The sequence below is a fragment of the Pleurodeles waltl genome, chromosome 2_2, assembly GCF_031143425.1.
Source record: "Pleurodeles waltl isolate 20211129_DDA chromosome 2_2, aPleWal1.hap1.20221129, whole genome shotgun sequence".
Taxonomy (NCBI): Eukaryota; Metazoa; Chordata; class Amphibia; order Caudata; family Salamandridae; genus Pleurodeles; species Pleurodeles waltl.
This window is the reverse complement of record NC_090439.1, coordinates 1,126,701,741-1,126,718,282: the sequence shown is the minus strand read 5'-3', so window position 1 is coordinate 1,126,718,282 and position 16,542 is coordinate 1,126,701,741. Positions and strand designations below refer to the sequence as shown.

Genomic DNA, 16,542 nt, shown 5'->3' with positions numbered 1-16,542 from the left:
AGTTCCAGGTGCGAGGCCATGAGAGGGAATAGGTTGCAGTTGGAACATGTTCTTCCATCATGGTCCAGCCCCATAGGTACAATAACTAAGAAGGAATCTAAGCACATGACTTCAGCACCCCTTCTTGGAAAGTGACGATTTCAAGCATGCTGGGTCGTACAATGGTGATTTTCAACGCCCCTTGCTTGTGCAGTGATTCATTCAGCACCCCTTTTTCAGACATTGGTGATTTCAGAATCCCTGCTTTGAAAATGACAACTTCAACATCTCTGCTTGGAAAATGCTCCATGGCTTGAAAAATGGTATTTTGGACAATAGTGATTTCAACACTGCCACTCACAAAAATATTTCATGACCTTTGTTTAAAAACTGGGATATTCAGCACTTTGCTAAAAATGCCTTCAGGGTGCAAAATTATAAGTTTTGGGTGGAGGGAGGTAACACTCCACATCAAAGTTTCCAATGTCAGGAAAGAGAGCTCATTTACAGCTGGGTGGGTTGAGAACACCCTCCAGTTTCTTGCAGAACTGGTAAATATCGGAGGAGATCCACCACCTGAATGTTATTGATTTGCATTTGCTCAAGAAATTTGAGGATTTCACCCTTGCCACCTGGCTCTCAAGGAGGCTGGTGTTTGTTTTCCTGTTTCATCCTGTCACCCTCACGAGGGTTTATCAGATTGCATCAGCTTCCAAGGGGGCAGTGCAGGTTTTGGAGCACTGCACCAGACTGAACTATGTGGAAACTACATTAACACTACTTGACAGGTACTAAAAACAAATTTTTTGCACCAAGCAGTCAGCCCACGTTTTAGTCCAAGTCGGTGCAAAAATTACTCTGCCCCAGTGAGTATGTAACCTGATTCCTAGAGATTCTAATTCGAATTTTCTCTGGTGCAAGAAACTGGCACGGTCTGAGAGCAGGGGGCTGTGATGGCTACATGACCTCAGCAGTGGTTTAAGGAAGGCTTTGACACCCGTACAACTTACAAGATGAGCCTTTCCTTCAGGGATCCTGCCTAGGACACTGACGTCTGCACTCTGCCAGCTCCAGGATATAGGAACATACAAAAACCTGGTGTCAGTAAACAGCCCAGGCATCATCTGCCAACGGTGTCATGGCCTTCCTGATAGCCAGATGGGGATGTATTGACACAGACCTGAAGATAAGAGACAGATGGAAGGCGTGTCTGATGCAAACAGTACTCATTCAGCAGTTGATCAGTCCTGCTTGGGGCGTGCCTTTCACTCCACCCTATCCTTTGGAAGCTGATGCATGTTCAGGATCCATGTACCCGCGTGGAGATAAGGTTAGAATGGCAGGGCACACTAGGCTGTGCTTTGGTACAATCCACCCTGGAAGATTTAGATGTAAAAAGGTCCCTACAAGCTACATGTAGCATTATACACAGCTAAGCGTCAGCAAGAGTTCATTAGGGGTGCACACAATTTGCATAATTTGCTTTTGCATCATCTTGCAAAAGTTTGGAAAAAGTTTGCAAAATTACACATAATTACACAAAATGCACAAATGGCCTTTTAGTCTGTGTTCAAGTGACACGTGTCCTCGTGCCCAAAATGAGTGCAAGGACTCATTTCGTGCTACAAAAAAAGTTGCAAAAAATACCAGCATTACAAATAGTAGACACTCATGTTCTGGCTGCTCGCGTTGTTCCCATGCCTTTTGTTCGTGAAGGTTTTGCCGCGAATGGTGCGTAATTACACGTGGTGGCGTAGCAGCGTGTTTTCAGGAGTTTCTCGTAACAAGTGTAATACGAAGGTTATGAAGTTATGCAAGATTATGCCAACGTGACAGAAGTGTTTGCCCAGGCCTTGTGTACAATATTGGGTTTCAATCTCAGTGATGCACTGCTCTGATGTTACAACACTCAAAAGCAGAGAGAAGCTTTGTCTTAGATCAGAGAAGCTGAAAAATAGGTTTTGGGACCGTGCAAGGGCGAGCGTTGTGCACCACCTCCCGCAAACCTCAAGACACTCAGTAGAAATGAAGTAATGTCAGATGATAGAGCGCTGCCTCTCCCGCTTTACCTCGCCACCCTCTGGACCCAACAGACCTAAGTGAAGAGGGTGGTGACGAAAGACCCATCCCTGTCCTAGTGGCCACCCTGAAACAGGAAGGGAGAAAGGTGATTCTGCAAGGTTGACATTGCTTGATCTGTCTGCAGCCTTTGACATATCATTCATTTAGCCATCTCAAGACTGCACATCTGCCAGGCTATGAACTGCAAAGGTGTTCCTTATGTTTGGATACCAGAGCCAGGTGGCATCTCTCCTCTCTAAGCCATCGCTGGAGCTGAGGGTTCTCTGCCGACTTCCACAGGTCTCCTCCCTATCTCCTATTTTATTCATTTTGTATATCCAGCCCATAGGACGGCTCATCCAATTGGTTGGTTTTAACACTTCGACACATCCTGTTGACACCCAGCGGTTACTGATGTTTGATCAATCTTCTGCCATCTCCTTTGGCCAACTGGAAGGCTACCCCCATGCTGTCCAAAGGGATGACCATAAACGTAGAAAAAGTAAATGCTGAAAGCAAAGTTCTCATTTATAGGTGATGGTATCTCTCAGTGGTCAGCTAGCCTGTGGCCCTATAAGCTCAGCCCCCTTCCTGCTTAAGCCACTGTAGTCAAAATCTAGAGCTATACTTTGGACCACAGATCCAATCGGGGCAGGGCTTTAACTTTTTACAGTTGAAGATGATGAAGCAAACTCTTCCTTTGACCCTTAAAATGCTGCTCCTGTTTGCCTGTTTGGTAGTCCCAGCCAATGGCAAGCACCCTGGGAGTCACCTGGGCACCAGCAGACTTAGAGGGCTTCAGACAGCCTGAAAAGTCCATATCATTCTTATGTTGCTGGAAGTCACTGTCTGGGATCGTGGCACAGCATTAGTGCTCAGCGCCTCTGGCCTTTGCTATTGTGTTTTATGATACTATTGGTGTGTAGATTTGGTATGTTTTGTTATGTCATGTTATGTTCAGCGGCGGCTGCTGCATATGTCAAGGAGGGGAGCGGGGGGCAGACGACGGGGAAAACATAAAAACAAAACAAAAAAAAACAATTACCTTGCAGTGCCATCCCCTGCTGCCTCGCTTCTTTTGCTTTTGTGGTGTTCCAGCATTTGCTGGGACACCAGCACAGGCTCCCCAGCAACCCTGGCGCTGCTTACATGCTAAACAAAGCATGTAAGCAGCCTCAGTCCCTGCCGCTCAGACACAGCCCTGGGGTCTGTGCAGTTTCTCCAGCCCGGCTGTTAAACACAGCCGGGCTGGAGAAACCTAAGTATGCATGTTTCTTTGGCCGGCCTCAGACAGCCGGCCAAACACACATGCGCACTTAGTGCACTCTCCCCTCCTCCCCCTTCCACCTCCCCATGGGCCAGCCCCCCACCCTGGGCCAACAGTTGAATAATGAAAACTAAAACAAGAGCATGCTTTGTTTTATTTTTCATCTGCTGGCTCAGCCGGGGGGAGGGGGGGACGCCCCTCCGCCATTGCGGAGGAGCCACCCATGGTTATGTTATGTATATTTCTATAGCATGCTAACCACCTATGAGGGTATCCAGGCACATTGCAGGTGAGTTAGACAGATGTCTCTTTGGTGAGGTTACTCGAAGAGCCAGGTCTTCAGCTTCTTGCAGTACTCGAGAAGTGATGAGGAAGCTTTGATGTGGGAGGGAGGCCGTTCCAAGCTTTGGGGGAGACATAGGAGGAGGCACGGCCTCTGGCTTTGCACATCCGGGCATGCATGCCAGTGTGAGTCCTGCTGAGTGGAGGTGCATGGCAGGTGTGCGTAAGTGTATGCGGTTGTTAAGGTAGGTAGGGTCAATGTTGTGAAGTGCCTTGTGTGAGTGAGCAGTTTGAACTGGGTGCATTTGTGTATGGGAGCCAGTGTCGTTTTCTGAGATATGGGGTGATGTAAGTGCGATGAGATAGTTTGAGGGTGAGTCTTGCTGCTGTGTTTTACATGGTCTGGAGCCTCTTGAGGAGCTTCTTGGTGATTCCTGCATAGCGTGTTTTACCGTAATCGAGTTCACTGGTGGCCCTGTGGAACCGGCTTCCTGGTGTACTCTGGGAGCCATTTGAAGAACTTTCGCAGTGTCCTAAGGATGTGGAAGCTAATGAAGGTCACTGTTTTTACTCTGTTGTTATGTCAAGCTTGTTGTACATGATGATTCCAAGATTTCATGGTAGGTGAAGGGGGGGCGGGTGAGAGGCAAAGGTCACTTGGCCACTAGGTGGAGTCCAAGGCGGAGGCTTTCCTTCCGAAGAACACAACTTCAGGTTTTTTTCAGTGTTTATTTTAAGGCAGTTGCATTTCATCCATGTGGTTAGCGTAGTCATTCATCTGGCAAAGTTGTTTTTTGTAGTGGGGGTCCCGTGTGACAGGGAGAGTATCAGATGGGTGTTGTCTGCGTAGAGTAGTATGTTGATGTTATATGATCTGATGAGTTCCACCAGTGGAGTTATGCGTATATATGACGAATAATGTACGACTGAGAAATTATCCTTTGGGGACTCCGCATATGAGGTCCCTGGCCTCTGACGTGTACAGTGGCAGGTTGGCTCTTTGGTTCTTCCTGTGAGGAAGGAACAGATCCGTTTAAGGGCGGGTCTTTGTATATCTGTTCCATGCAGCCTTCTTTTCAGGTTTGATTGGGAGACCGTGTCGAAGGCTGCAGAGAGGTCAAGCAGTGTAAGGGCCGTTGTGTCTCCGCGGTCGAGGATCAGCCTAATGTTGTCAGTTGATGCGATGAGGGTGGGCATGGTGCTCTGGTTGGGCTGCAAACCTGTTTGTGTGGACTCGAAAAGTTGGTGTGCGATGACGTAGTGAGAGAGTTGCTTGTTTATGGCTTTGTCCATGACCATGATCGGGTGTGGTAGAAGGGAGATCGGGCGGTTGTTTTCCAGTTGCATGGGGTCTGCTGAGGGTGCTTTAGCAATGTGTTGACCATCACATGTTTCCTGGCATCCGAGGACATCTCAGAGGTGATGGAGCTGTTCAGGATGCGGGTACTGACTGATAGGGGCGGCACCAATATTGCAAATTTGGTGGGGGCAGGGATCTGTTGGTAATATTTTTTTAACTAAATACTTGTGGCCAGTGAGTAATTTTTATTCAGTGTGATAATTTCTGTGTTATATTGTTTCTGACAATAGCATCTATTGCACTCTCTCTCAATAATACCTGGAAAGTTAAAAAAAAAAAAAAGAGATTTTTAGTTAAGCTGCACAGCCAACACTATTCATGGTCCTCCAATGCCAAAAATATGGTACAATGGTTTTAATTGAGACTCATCAAATAAAAGTTTTAAAAGAATCTTCTAATTTTGTTTATGGGCTTTCATTGGCCGTGGGTCACATGGGCAGCGAGAGCGCTTAATTTGCGTGCCAGAGGGCCGGGTGGTAAAGTTACCCCTAGATTTGATTCCTGGGAGTTCAGTTTACCCCACTGAGACCCCCTGCAGCAGGTTCCAGGTCCTCAGATCAGCCACAGGTGGGAGAGACATCTCCAGGACCGAGTCACCACTGCAAATACCAACCCAGCAGGTGCACCCCACACATGAACCCCAAAGACGAGTCCCATCCCTGGGTTGGTGGCAGCTTGTGTTGAATCCTCTGTGTGAAGTTCTTAGTGTTCCTACAGGGGGGCAGGTGATGCAGGGAGCAGAGAAGGGTCCCACGGTCTCGGTTTGGCATTCATAGTCCATTTTTACAAAGACAACATCAAGCAGGTAGGTTCCTCCTCTGTCCTTCTTCAAAGTTTTAGGATATCAGGACGCTTAGAATCTCCCCTGACTCTGACATCACATGACAGCATTTACCATAGCGTCAATATGTCAGTTGTCAACCTTTAACACTTACTGTGTTCTGGGCAAGTGCTTCAATGCAACATTTATAGGCTTCAAGGAGCTTCTATGCAGTTTTCTAATGGCAGACCTGTGGGTATGTTGGAATATCTTAGTTACCACAGTGCTTAGGAGCTAGAAGGACAGCATCCAGGCCCTTCTTCTTGAGTGCTGCAGCCTAAATGATTTGAAAGGTCAAGGCTAGCCCCTTAAGCAGGAATAAAATTAACAACAGGGCCTGTATTGCCAAAAGGGTGCAGCTTTAAGCAGTTGCACTGGGTGCAAACAGGGCAGAGTGCGTCCTATTATGAAGAATGCACTGCCCTCAGGGCAGCCGCGAACTCGCGCTGTCCCAGGGGAGCGCATTCAAGAGGAATATAGAGCTGCTGTTTAAAAGCTGTGTTTCACAGTGCAGGTGGCAACCCACCTGCAATTTTAAAAGGGATTACAGATCCCCCTGGAGGCTGGTGGGGATCTCTGGGGGGGTGGATGGGACCCCCTTTCATCCCTTGAGAGGGCTTCCCTCAGGGGCTTCCTAAGGCCATGTTTGCTGCTGCTCCCACATTGGTAATACGGCATGGGTGCAGAGGCAAAGTGATTCCCTTATTTGCATGGGTCCAGACCTCCATGCAAATGAGGGAATGTCCTCGCTCGATAGTGCTGGTGCTACATGTGCGCCAGCGATATCTGTACTAGCACACAAAGGGCCGCACAAGCGTCTTCTGTAATATCAAAGTGCCCCAGGGCACACGAAAGGGGTGCAAACAGCCGTTGGGGAACGTAAAAGTGGTGCAAACACCCGTTGCACCCTTGGCACTTTCTGTAATACAGGCCCAGGTCTCTAAATGCCAAGCAGTGTCTGGAAATGCATACTTTGAACCAGCTTCTGAAATAACTCACTGACAACAGTCCTCTAGGGAGGATGTGTGTTGGTGAGGTTAAGGCTGGGAACAGAACTTAATGTCCTTTGTGGGCACCATGTCATTAGGCCTCACCTACAGACATCTTTAGCTGTGTGCTGCCTTACAAAGGGAATGCTTTGCATCACTTGCTTACTCAAGATTGAACTCCTTTCTTGCCTCAGTTCCCTACTCTTGATTCCATGACTTTCCTTCCCGGCCTTGTTTTGTCCCACCCCGGAAGCACAGTTCCTTTTCCATCCTTTTAACTGGATGTGTTGTATGCATCCACTGCTGACATGAAAGAACTACTTTTTTTTTTTTTTTTAGCACTTCAGGGGAGAACATGTCTTAGCTCTCTTTCTTTCTCATATCCACTCACCTTCACCACCAACTCCTCTGTTGCTTCCTTGCCTCACTTCATTTACAGATATATTGTTTTTCCTTGGTAAATGATTTGCAAGGTGTCTGCAGCCGCGCACTGCTACTGACGCACTAATTTATTTTGTATGTGTGACACTGCCTGCATGTTTTGTTTTATTTCTAATTTATTTTACAATACTAAAATCGCGGTTGCCCGTTAAGCTATGCTAAATGAAGCTTTACAAAATGTAAAAATGTCTGCTTCTGCATCATCACACACGCTCACACTTGGTTGGCCATCTTGGAATGCTTTGTTAGAAAAATCATTCAAAGATGGCGCTCGCACGTGCATGTTTAGTGGAGGACAGGCAGCTATCTTGAAACGTTTTTCTCATTAAAAAAATCGAAAATGGCCAACCATGCATGTGCATGTTTAATGATACACCGGCGGCCATTTTTGCATTTTTGTTTGTTTTTTAATAATGCAAGCAAGCATTGATTAATTCAATAGCTCGAAAATCACCTATTACAAATAAAACAATTGGTTTGTATGTTCTGTTATCAATTGGGCAACTGATCAAAAAGCCATACGTTCCTTATATCGCGCATATCATGTCATGTAACTTATATTATGAGGGGGAGTAACGTCATAACATTTAGTGCTTTTAAAAACTCAAAAATCGTGCCTCCGTTTGGTCACACAATGTTGACAAGTTTGCTGGAGCGATGATAGCGAAAGCCGCCCATAGTGGTCGTGTTGCACCTGGTGTCTTGTTTTACCTGATAAAGTTCACCCTTAGCTGCCCCCCCACACAGTTTTGTAGCACATACTAGTTAACACGTAGATTAAGGACTTTAAATTCTAACCACATATACTGTAATGTACACAAAATGTGGCAAATTTGTGATGTGTTGTGTTACGCCATGTTATCTGGCGTTTGTTAAATGCGTAACTTCCACTCATGTGGTATTGTGGTAATTTAACTGTCCAGGGCAGTTACAGGTGCACCTGCGTGCTAGGTTGGGGAGGCATGTGGTATTGTCCATTCTACATTGAACATACACAAGGTCCTAACACATGGCCCTGACACATAGTTTGGTTGTGTTGCAGTGAACTTGAAGCTGCTGGTAAATATACTAATGTTTACAGAGGTGTGTGAGAGATTGGTGGAGTGCACCTCATGTATGTACTACTTATTCTGCATACCTGGCCAAAGAGTTGTTCATGGATATGTCTTGGGTTTGCCATCTGTTAAAGACTAGCTCTTACACATGCATAGTACACGTCACATTAATGTGAACATTTTGAATTCCACCCTGTGCGTAACTGCATCCGTGATGCGGCCCACCCCCAGCGGTAGACGTCCCCACAGGAAGCCTTGGCCAGAGAGTGTCCTGTCGGTGGTGCCAACTACATCCGTGATGCGGCCTACCCCCAGCGGTAGATGTCCCCGCAGGAAGCCTTGTCAGATAGTGTCCTGTCGGTGGTGCCAACTACATGCGTGATGAGGCCTGCCCCCAGCAGTAGATGTCCCCGCAGGAAGCCTTGGCCAGAGAGTGTCCTGTCGGTGGTGCCAACTACATGCGTGATGAGGCCTGCCCCCAGCAGTAGATGTCCCCGCAGGAAGCCTTGTCAGATAGTGTCCTGTCGGTGGTGCCAACTACATGCGTGATGAGGCCTGCCCCCAGCAGTAGATGTCCCCGCAGGAAGCCTTGGCCAGAGAGTGTCCTGTCGGTGGTGCCAACTACATGCGTGATGAGGCCTGCCCCCAGCAGTAGATGTCCCCGCAGGAAGCCTTGTCAGATAGTGTCCTGTCGGTGGTGCCAACTACATGCGTGATGAGGCCTGCCCCCAGCAGTAGATGTCCCCGCAGGAAGCCTTGTCAGATAGTGTCCTGTCGGTGGTGCCAACTACATGCGTGATGAGGCCTGCCCCCAGCAGTAGATGTCCCCGCAGGAAGCCTTGTCAGATAGTGTCCTGTCGGTGTGCCAACTACATGCGTGATGAGGCCTGCCCCCAGCGGTAGATGTCCCCGCAGGAAGCCTTGTCAGATAGTGTCCTGTCGGTGGTGCCAACTACATGCGTGATGCGGCCTGCCCCCAGCGGTAGATGTCCCCGCAGGAAGCCTTGTCAGATAGTGTCCTGTCGGTGGTGCCAACTACATGCGTGATGAGGCCCGCCCCCAGCGGTAGACGTCCCCGCAGGAAGCCTTGGCCAGAGAGTGTCCTGTTGGTGGTGCCAACTACATCCGTGATGCGGCCTACCCCCAGCGGTAGATGTCCCCGCAGGAAGCCTTGTCAGATAGTGTCCTGTCGGTGGTGCCAACTACATGCGTGATGAGGCCTGCCCCCAGCAGTAGACGTCCCCACAGGAAGCCTTGGCCAGAGAGTGTCCTGTCGGTGGTGCCAACTACATGCGTGATGCGGCCTGCCCCCAGCGGTAGATGTCCCCGCAGGAAGCCTTGTCAGATAGTGTCCTGTCGGTGGTGCCAACTACATGCGTGATGAGGCCTGCCCCCAGCAGTAGATGTCCCCGCAGGAAGCCTTGTCAGATAGTGTCCTGTCGGTGGTGCCAACTACATGCGTGATGAGGCCTGCCCCCAGCAGTAGATGTCCCCGCAGGAAGCCTTGTCAGATAGTGTCCTGTCGGTGGTGCCAACTACATGCGTGATGCGGCCTACCCCCAGCGGTAGATGTCCCCGCAGGAAGCCTTGTCAGATAGTGTCCTGTCGGTGGTGCCAACTACATGCGTGATGAGGCCCGCCCCCAGCGGTAGACGTCCCCGCAGGAAGCCTTGGCCAGAGAGTGTCCTGTTGGTGGTGCCAACTACATCCGTGATGCGGCCTACCCCCAGCGGTAGATGTCCCCGCAGGAAGCCTTGTCAGATAGTGTCCTGTCGGTGGTGCCAACTACATGCGTGATGAGGCCTGCCCCCAGCAGTAGACGTCCCCACAGGAAGCCTTGGCCAGAGAGTGTCCTGTCGGTGGTGCCAACTACATGCGTGATGCGGCCTGCCCCCAGCGGTAGATGTCCCCGCAGGAAGCCTTGTCAGATAGTGTCCTGTCGGTGGTGCCAACTACATGCGTGATGAGGCCTGCCCCCAGCAGTAGATGTCCCCGCAGGAAGCCTTGTCAGATAGTGTCCTGTCGGTGGTGCCAACTACATGCGTGATGAGGCCTGCCCCCAGCAGTAGATGTCCCCGCAGGAAGCCTTGTCAGATAGTGTCCTGTCGGTGGTGCCAACTACATGCGTGATGCGGCCTACCCCCAGCGGTAGATGTCCCCGCAGGAAGCCTTGTCAGATAGTGTCCTGTCGGTGGTGCCAACTACATGCGTGATGAGGCCCGCCCCCAGCGGTAGACGTCCCCGCAGGAAGCCTTGGCCAGAGAGTGTCCTGTTGGTGGTGCCAACTACATCCGTGATGCGGCCTACCCCCAGCGGTAGATGTCCCCGCAGGAAGCCTTGTCAGATAGTGTCCTGTCGGTGGTGCCAACTACATGCGTGATGAGGCCTGCCCCCAGCAGTAGACGTCCCCACAGGAAGCCTTGGCCAGAGAGTGTCCTGTCGGTGGTGCCAACTACATGCGTGATGCGGCCTGCCCCCAGCGGTAGATGTCCCCGCAGGAAGCCTTGGCCAGATAGTGTCCTGTCGGTGGTGCCAACTACATGCGTGATGAGGCCTACCCCCAGCGGTAGATGTCCCCGCAGGAAGCCTTGGCCAGAGAGTGTCCTGTCGGTGGTGCCAACTACATGCGTGATGAGGCCCGCCCCCAGCGGTAGACGTCCCCGCAGGAAGCCTTGTCAGATAGTGTCCTGTCGGTGGTGCCAACTACATGCGTGATGAGGCCCGCCCCCAGCGGTAGACGTCCCCGCAGGAAGCCTTGTCAGATAGTGTCCTGTCGGTGGTGCCAACTACATGCGTGATGAGGCCTGCCCCCAGCAGTAGATGTCCCCGCAGGAAGCCTTGGCCAGAGAGTGTCCTGTCGGTGGTGCCAACTACATGCGTGATGAGGCCTGCCCCCAGCGGTAGATGTCCCCGCAGGAAGCCTTGGCCAGAGAGTGTCCTGTCGGTGGTGCCAACTACATGCGTGATGAGGCCTGCCCCCAGCGGTAGATGTCCCCGCAGGAAGCCTTGGCCAGAGAGTGTCCTGTCGGTGGTGCCAACTACATGCGTGATGAGGCCCGCCCCCAGCGGTAGATGTCCCCGCAGGAAGCCTTGTCAGATAGTGTCCTGTCGGTGGTGCCAACTACATGCGTGATGCGGCCTACCCCCAGCGGTAGATGTCCCCGCAGGAAGCCTTGTCAGATAGTGTCCTGTCGGTGGTGCCAACTACATGCGTGATGCGGCCTACCCCCAGCGGTAGATGTCCCCGCAGGAAGCCTTGTCAGATAGTGTCCTGTCGGTGGTGCCAACTACATGCGTGATGAGGCCTACCCCCAGCGGTAGATGTCCCCGCAGGAAGCCTTGTCAGATAGTGTCCTGTCGGTGGTGCCAACTACATGCGTGATGAGGCCTACCCCCAGCGGTAGATGTCCCCGCAGGAAGCCTTGTCAGATAGTGTCCTGTCGGTGGTGCCAACTACATGCGTGATGAGGCCCGCCCCCAGCGGTAGACGTCCCCGCAGGAAGCCTTGGCCAGAGAGTGTCCTGTCGGTGGTGCCAACTACATGCGTGATGAGGCCTGCCCCCAGCAGTAGATGTCCCCGCAGGAAGCCTTGGCCAGAGAGTGTCCTGTCGGTGGTGCCAACTACATGCGTGATGAGGCCTACCCCCAGCGGTAGATGTCCCCGCAGGAAGCCTTGGCCAGAGAGTGTCCTGTCGGTGGTGCCAACTACATGCGTGATGAGGCCCGCCCCCAGCGGTAGACGTCCCCGCAGGAAGCCTTGTCAGATAGTGTCCTGTCGGTGGTGCCAACTACATGCGTGATGAGGCCCGCCCCCAGCGGTAGACGTCCCCGCAGGAAGCCTTGTCAGATAGTGTCCTGTCGGTGGTGCCAACTACATGCGTGATGAGGCCCGCCCCCAGCAGTAGACGTCCCCGCAGGAAGCCTTGTCAGATAGTGTCCTGTCGGTGGTGCCAACTACATGCGTGATGAGGCCTGCCCCCAGCAGTAGACGTCCCCACAGGAAGCCTTGTCAGATAGTGTCCTGTCGGTGGTGCCAACTACATGCGTGATGAGGCCTGCCCCCAGCGGTAGATGTCCCCGCAGGAAGCCTTGTCAGATAGTGTCCTGTCGGTGGTGCCAACTACATGCGTGATGAGGCCTACCCCCAGCGGTAGACGTCCCCGCAGGAAGCCTTGTCAGATAGTGTCCTGTCGGTGGTGCCAACTACATCCGTGATGCGGCCCGCCCCCAGCGGTAGACGTCCCCGCAGGAAGCCTTGGCCTGAGAGTGTCCTGTCGGTGGTGCCAACTACATGCGTGATGAGGCCTACCCCCAGCGGTAGACGTCCCCGCAGGAAGCCTTGGCCAGAGAGTGTCCTGTCGGTGGTGCCAACTACATGCGTGATGAGGCCCGCCCCCAGCGGTAGACGTCCCCGCAGGAAGCCTTGTCAGATAGTGTCCTGTCGGTGGTGCCAACTACATGCGTGATGAGGCCCGCCCCCAGCGGTAGACGTCCCCGCAGGAAGCCTTGTCAGATAGTGTCCTGTCGGTGGTGCCAACTACATCCGTGATGCGGCCCGCCCCCAGCGGTAGACGTCCCCGCAGGAAGCCTTGGCCAGAGAGTGTCCTGTCGGTGGTGCCAACTACATGCGTGATGAGGCCTACCCCCAGCGGTAGACGTCCCCGCAGGAAGCCTTGGCCAGAGAGTGTCCTGTCGGTGGTGCCAACTACATGCGTGATGAGGCCCGCCCCCAGCGGTAGACGTCCCCGCAGGAAGCCTTGTCAGATAGTGTCCTGTCGGTGGTGCCAACTACATGCGTGATGCGGCCCGCCCCCAGCAGTAGATGTCCCCGCAGGAAGCCTTGTCAGATAGTGTCCTGTCGGTGTGCCAACTACATGCGTGATGAGGCCTGCCCCCAGCAGTAGACGTCCCCACAGGAAGCCTTGTCAGATAGTGTCCTGTCGGTGGTGCCAACTACATGCGTGATGAGGCCCGCCCCCAGCGGTAGATGTCCCCGCAGGAAGCCTTGGCCAGAGAGTGTCCTGTCGGTGGTGCCAACTACATCCGTGATGCGGCCTACCCCCAGCGGTAGACGTCCCCGCAGGAAGCCTTGCCAGAGAGTGTCCTGTCGGTGGTGCCCCCTGCAGCCTGGGCCTCTGCTGTGCTCTCACCACGTGTTCACACAATGCCTTGGCACAGAGACGCATTCAGTAGCGAAGGGGCGTGGCCAGGAGCCCAGAAGGATGTGTGTTGGGCACAGTTAATGAGGAAGCAGCTACTCATTTCCTCTTCGCTGAAGGACCGGCGCTAACAATGGCACCAGAGGATCTGAGTGAGTGCGGGCAGTGGGGCAGCAGGCAGCAGACAAAGGGACCCTTGATACCACTGTTGACCAGGCTTTAATGGGATGAAACTTGTCTATTGCCATGTGTGTTTGCTGAGAGAGGCAGTACCAGAGTGTTACTGCACGAGGCAGTGCAGAGCCCACCTTAAAGGCGTTCTGTCCCTCCTGTGGTAACACACGCCCCTCTCTAGGGTGCAGCGACTTCATTTTATTCTGGGAAGCACATGACCCCCCCAGGCCCTGCTGATCTAGGGAGGAGTCACATGAGAGAGTGTTCTAAGCCTGTGTACTGGGGAGGGGCTCTTGTTTGAGGACACAGCGACAGACACACAGATACATTTCTTAATTGTGAAAATATCACTTTATTGAGGTAGGAAAGTGCCTTAACTAACCTTTCAAAAGCACTATCTAACGATTAAATCTCATTAGAGTAACATTTCCTTCTTGTTTTTGAATTTAGACTTTATGCCTGAGAACCGCAGAGATGGTTTGTGGCATGGCAAAGATGGCCACTGCCCAGGGCCCCCACCTTCTAAGGTGCCTCCTGGGAAATTGAACTTTCTCTCTAGCTCACTTCTGTTCATTTCTGTGTCTTAACCTTTAACATATAATTCAATGCTGTTAGATAACCTATGGCTTGAAGTAGTTATAAAAGGGGGTAGTAAAATTCAAAGTTGTTCCCAACAGGGAAACCCAAAATATTTCTTGCCTGGGGCCCCTAAAACACTTCTTGCCCTGGGCCCCCTAAATTCTTCACATGACGCCGGTGAATCGGAATATTTGTATTTTCCTGAATTGGAAAACAACCTATCAGTTGGCCTCTTTTCCCTTGTCAATAACTCTCTTGTATTGTAAGTGTTTTCTCAAGCTGGTGTTTTTCCAAGTCAGTCCGCCTGTCCCAGCGCTGCCGTCCCTCTCCATCGTTTCTTCATAATAGCTAATGCCCTCAACTCGCTTGCCTCAGCTTATTTTATGTTATCTCAGCCACCGCCTCATCTCACGATAACTACACGGGTAGACTTTATGTATTCATTAGATAAAGTGTGCTGCAACCAACAGCTGGTTTCCTTCGACTGAAGAAAACAGAAAAAGACAGAGAGAAAATTAAAAGATCCAAGGAGTCAGAGCAAAAAAAGAAACGTTTTGACAGCCTTTTCAAAAGAGATGGATTTCTATATTTTGTATGTTGCCAGGCAGCTGGCCCCAAAGTTTTGGGGTCTGGTAAACAAAGAAGCGCTCCCCAATGCACTGTTTATAGATTCAGGGGACACATAAATCAACTAAGTAACATAATTTATGAATCTAGAATAGCCCCGAAAAGGCGAACACCTCCCAGTGACAGTTCCCTGTATCAGTTCCTATAACTCTTCCTAAATAATGTTCATCTTCCCTTTCTTATAGGTGGATCGGTTCAAAGCCGGGCTCCTTGTGCTTATGTATCTTAAAAAACTTTTTGTAATAGAAACTGAAAAAAGACTAATTTGTAATATGAATATTTCTGTTAACCTGTCCAGAGCAAAAGGAAGAAGCCTGCAAGACAGAAAGAAGGTGCTGGGGAGGCGAAAACCAAGCCTGCTAAGGACCAGCGTGGACGAAAAACCCGGAAGACCAGAGAAATGAAAAGGTCCCTGGGGAGAGGAGTCATGCAGACGTACAGACAGGTAGGACAGAATTCCAGGCAGGTTCAAGGACTGAACGCAAGAGCAACTGTGAGGGACAGACACTTTTACTCCTCAGCAAAGGCTTGCTGGTCGCATGTTATTAAATAATGTATCTGAAAATAAACCAGGCATTTCTAGTGCATTCACTATTATTTACCAGCACTGGAGTCAATATCAGAATGCTGCTTTCTGATAGGCCAGTTCCACCAGGGAGCTTGGCCTCGAAAGAAGCTCCCTGTAGACATTAGGGGAGCAGGACAGGCGGAGAGGCCTCTTTCCACACATGCCACAGCGTCTACATCTTGGGATCACCCGAGATCATGTCTATTTGCTAAAGCCAGGTGTATTTCATAACTGGTTAAAGATGACCCCCTTGTAGGCCACTCTACATACAAAGACACCACATTACAGCACCAGAGCTCTCAAGTTCCCAGACCATGACTGAGGACCTCATCCAGTCCAGGGTTTTCGCTTCACAATGTGGGACTAGAAAATCATGTATCTTCCATTATAAAAGCAGGACTACAGGTACCAGAATGCAAAGCAAACTCCTGGACTGGATAAGGGACTCTTGAGAAGTTAAATACCAGGAAGCTATTCTTGTGTGTTCGCTGCAGTAGTGAGAGACTGCTTCTTTTGCATGCAACCGCGTGGTGTTTTAAATTGCACTTTTAGTTAACAGTGACATTTAGATACACTTGAACCTTTCTAAATGCAAACATTTTGTTCTGTTGTGTTTTACATTGTAAATTTATTTTATACCATAATTATAATCCATGGCGAGAAAGAAGCACCTCTTAATGTAACCACTGAACAATGTGGAAGTGTAGAAGGGCATGCTGTGTTCTATTGTATAGTGTTTAATACTGATAATCTGTTTATACTCACTTCAGGGAGCTATAGTGATTGTCGTAGTTGACACTGATGTGAAGAGGGTCAGCTGTGAGGGATAGAGACCTGGGAGGCAGTGGGAGTAGAGACACTGGGTGCATTATTTCAAAATCCTGCCCTGGTGTTCTTTGAGCAGCTCAGCCTGGACTATAATCTACCCATGGGACACTTCCTAGCTTACAGGACTTTGCTGGCTGAACTGCAGCGCAACTGGCAAATTATGGACACAAAACCTGACACACTTCCTTAGGTTCATGCAATATACTTAAAGGGTAATGGGCATCGCTTAATCACGTTGTTCACACAGGCGATGGCTCAGACACCACATTATAGGCTACATTTCCTAAAACAGCATAGGGAACATGCGGTTGGCCGAGACCTAACACACAAAGAATGGGGTAGGGTCCTTCTAT

General features: G+C 50.7%; 1 protein-coding gene across 1 annotated transcript in view; it reads left to right on the top strand.

The window, feature by feature from the left end:
* The first annotated feature begins 15,136 nt into the window (after window positions 1-15,136).
* Window positions 15,137-16,542, top strand: part of PLEC (plectin) — an 831,873-nt gene continuing 830,467 nt past the window's right edge. The window contains exon 1 of the mRNA XM_069220980.1: window positions 15,137-15,238. Within this exon, the coding sequence (XP_069077081.1) occupies window positions 15,194-15,238 (45 nt within the window). The 5' untranslated portion in view covers window positions 15,137-15,193. The remainder of the gene's footprint in view (window positions 15,239-16,542) is intronic.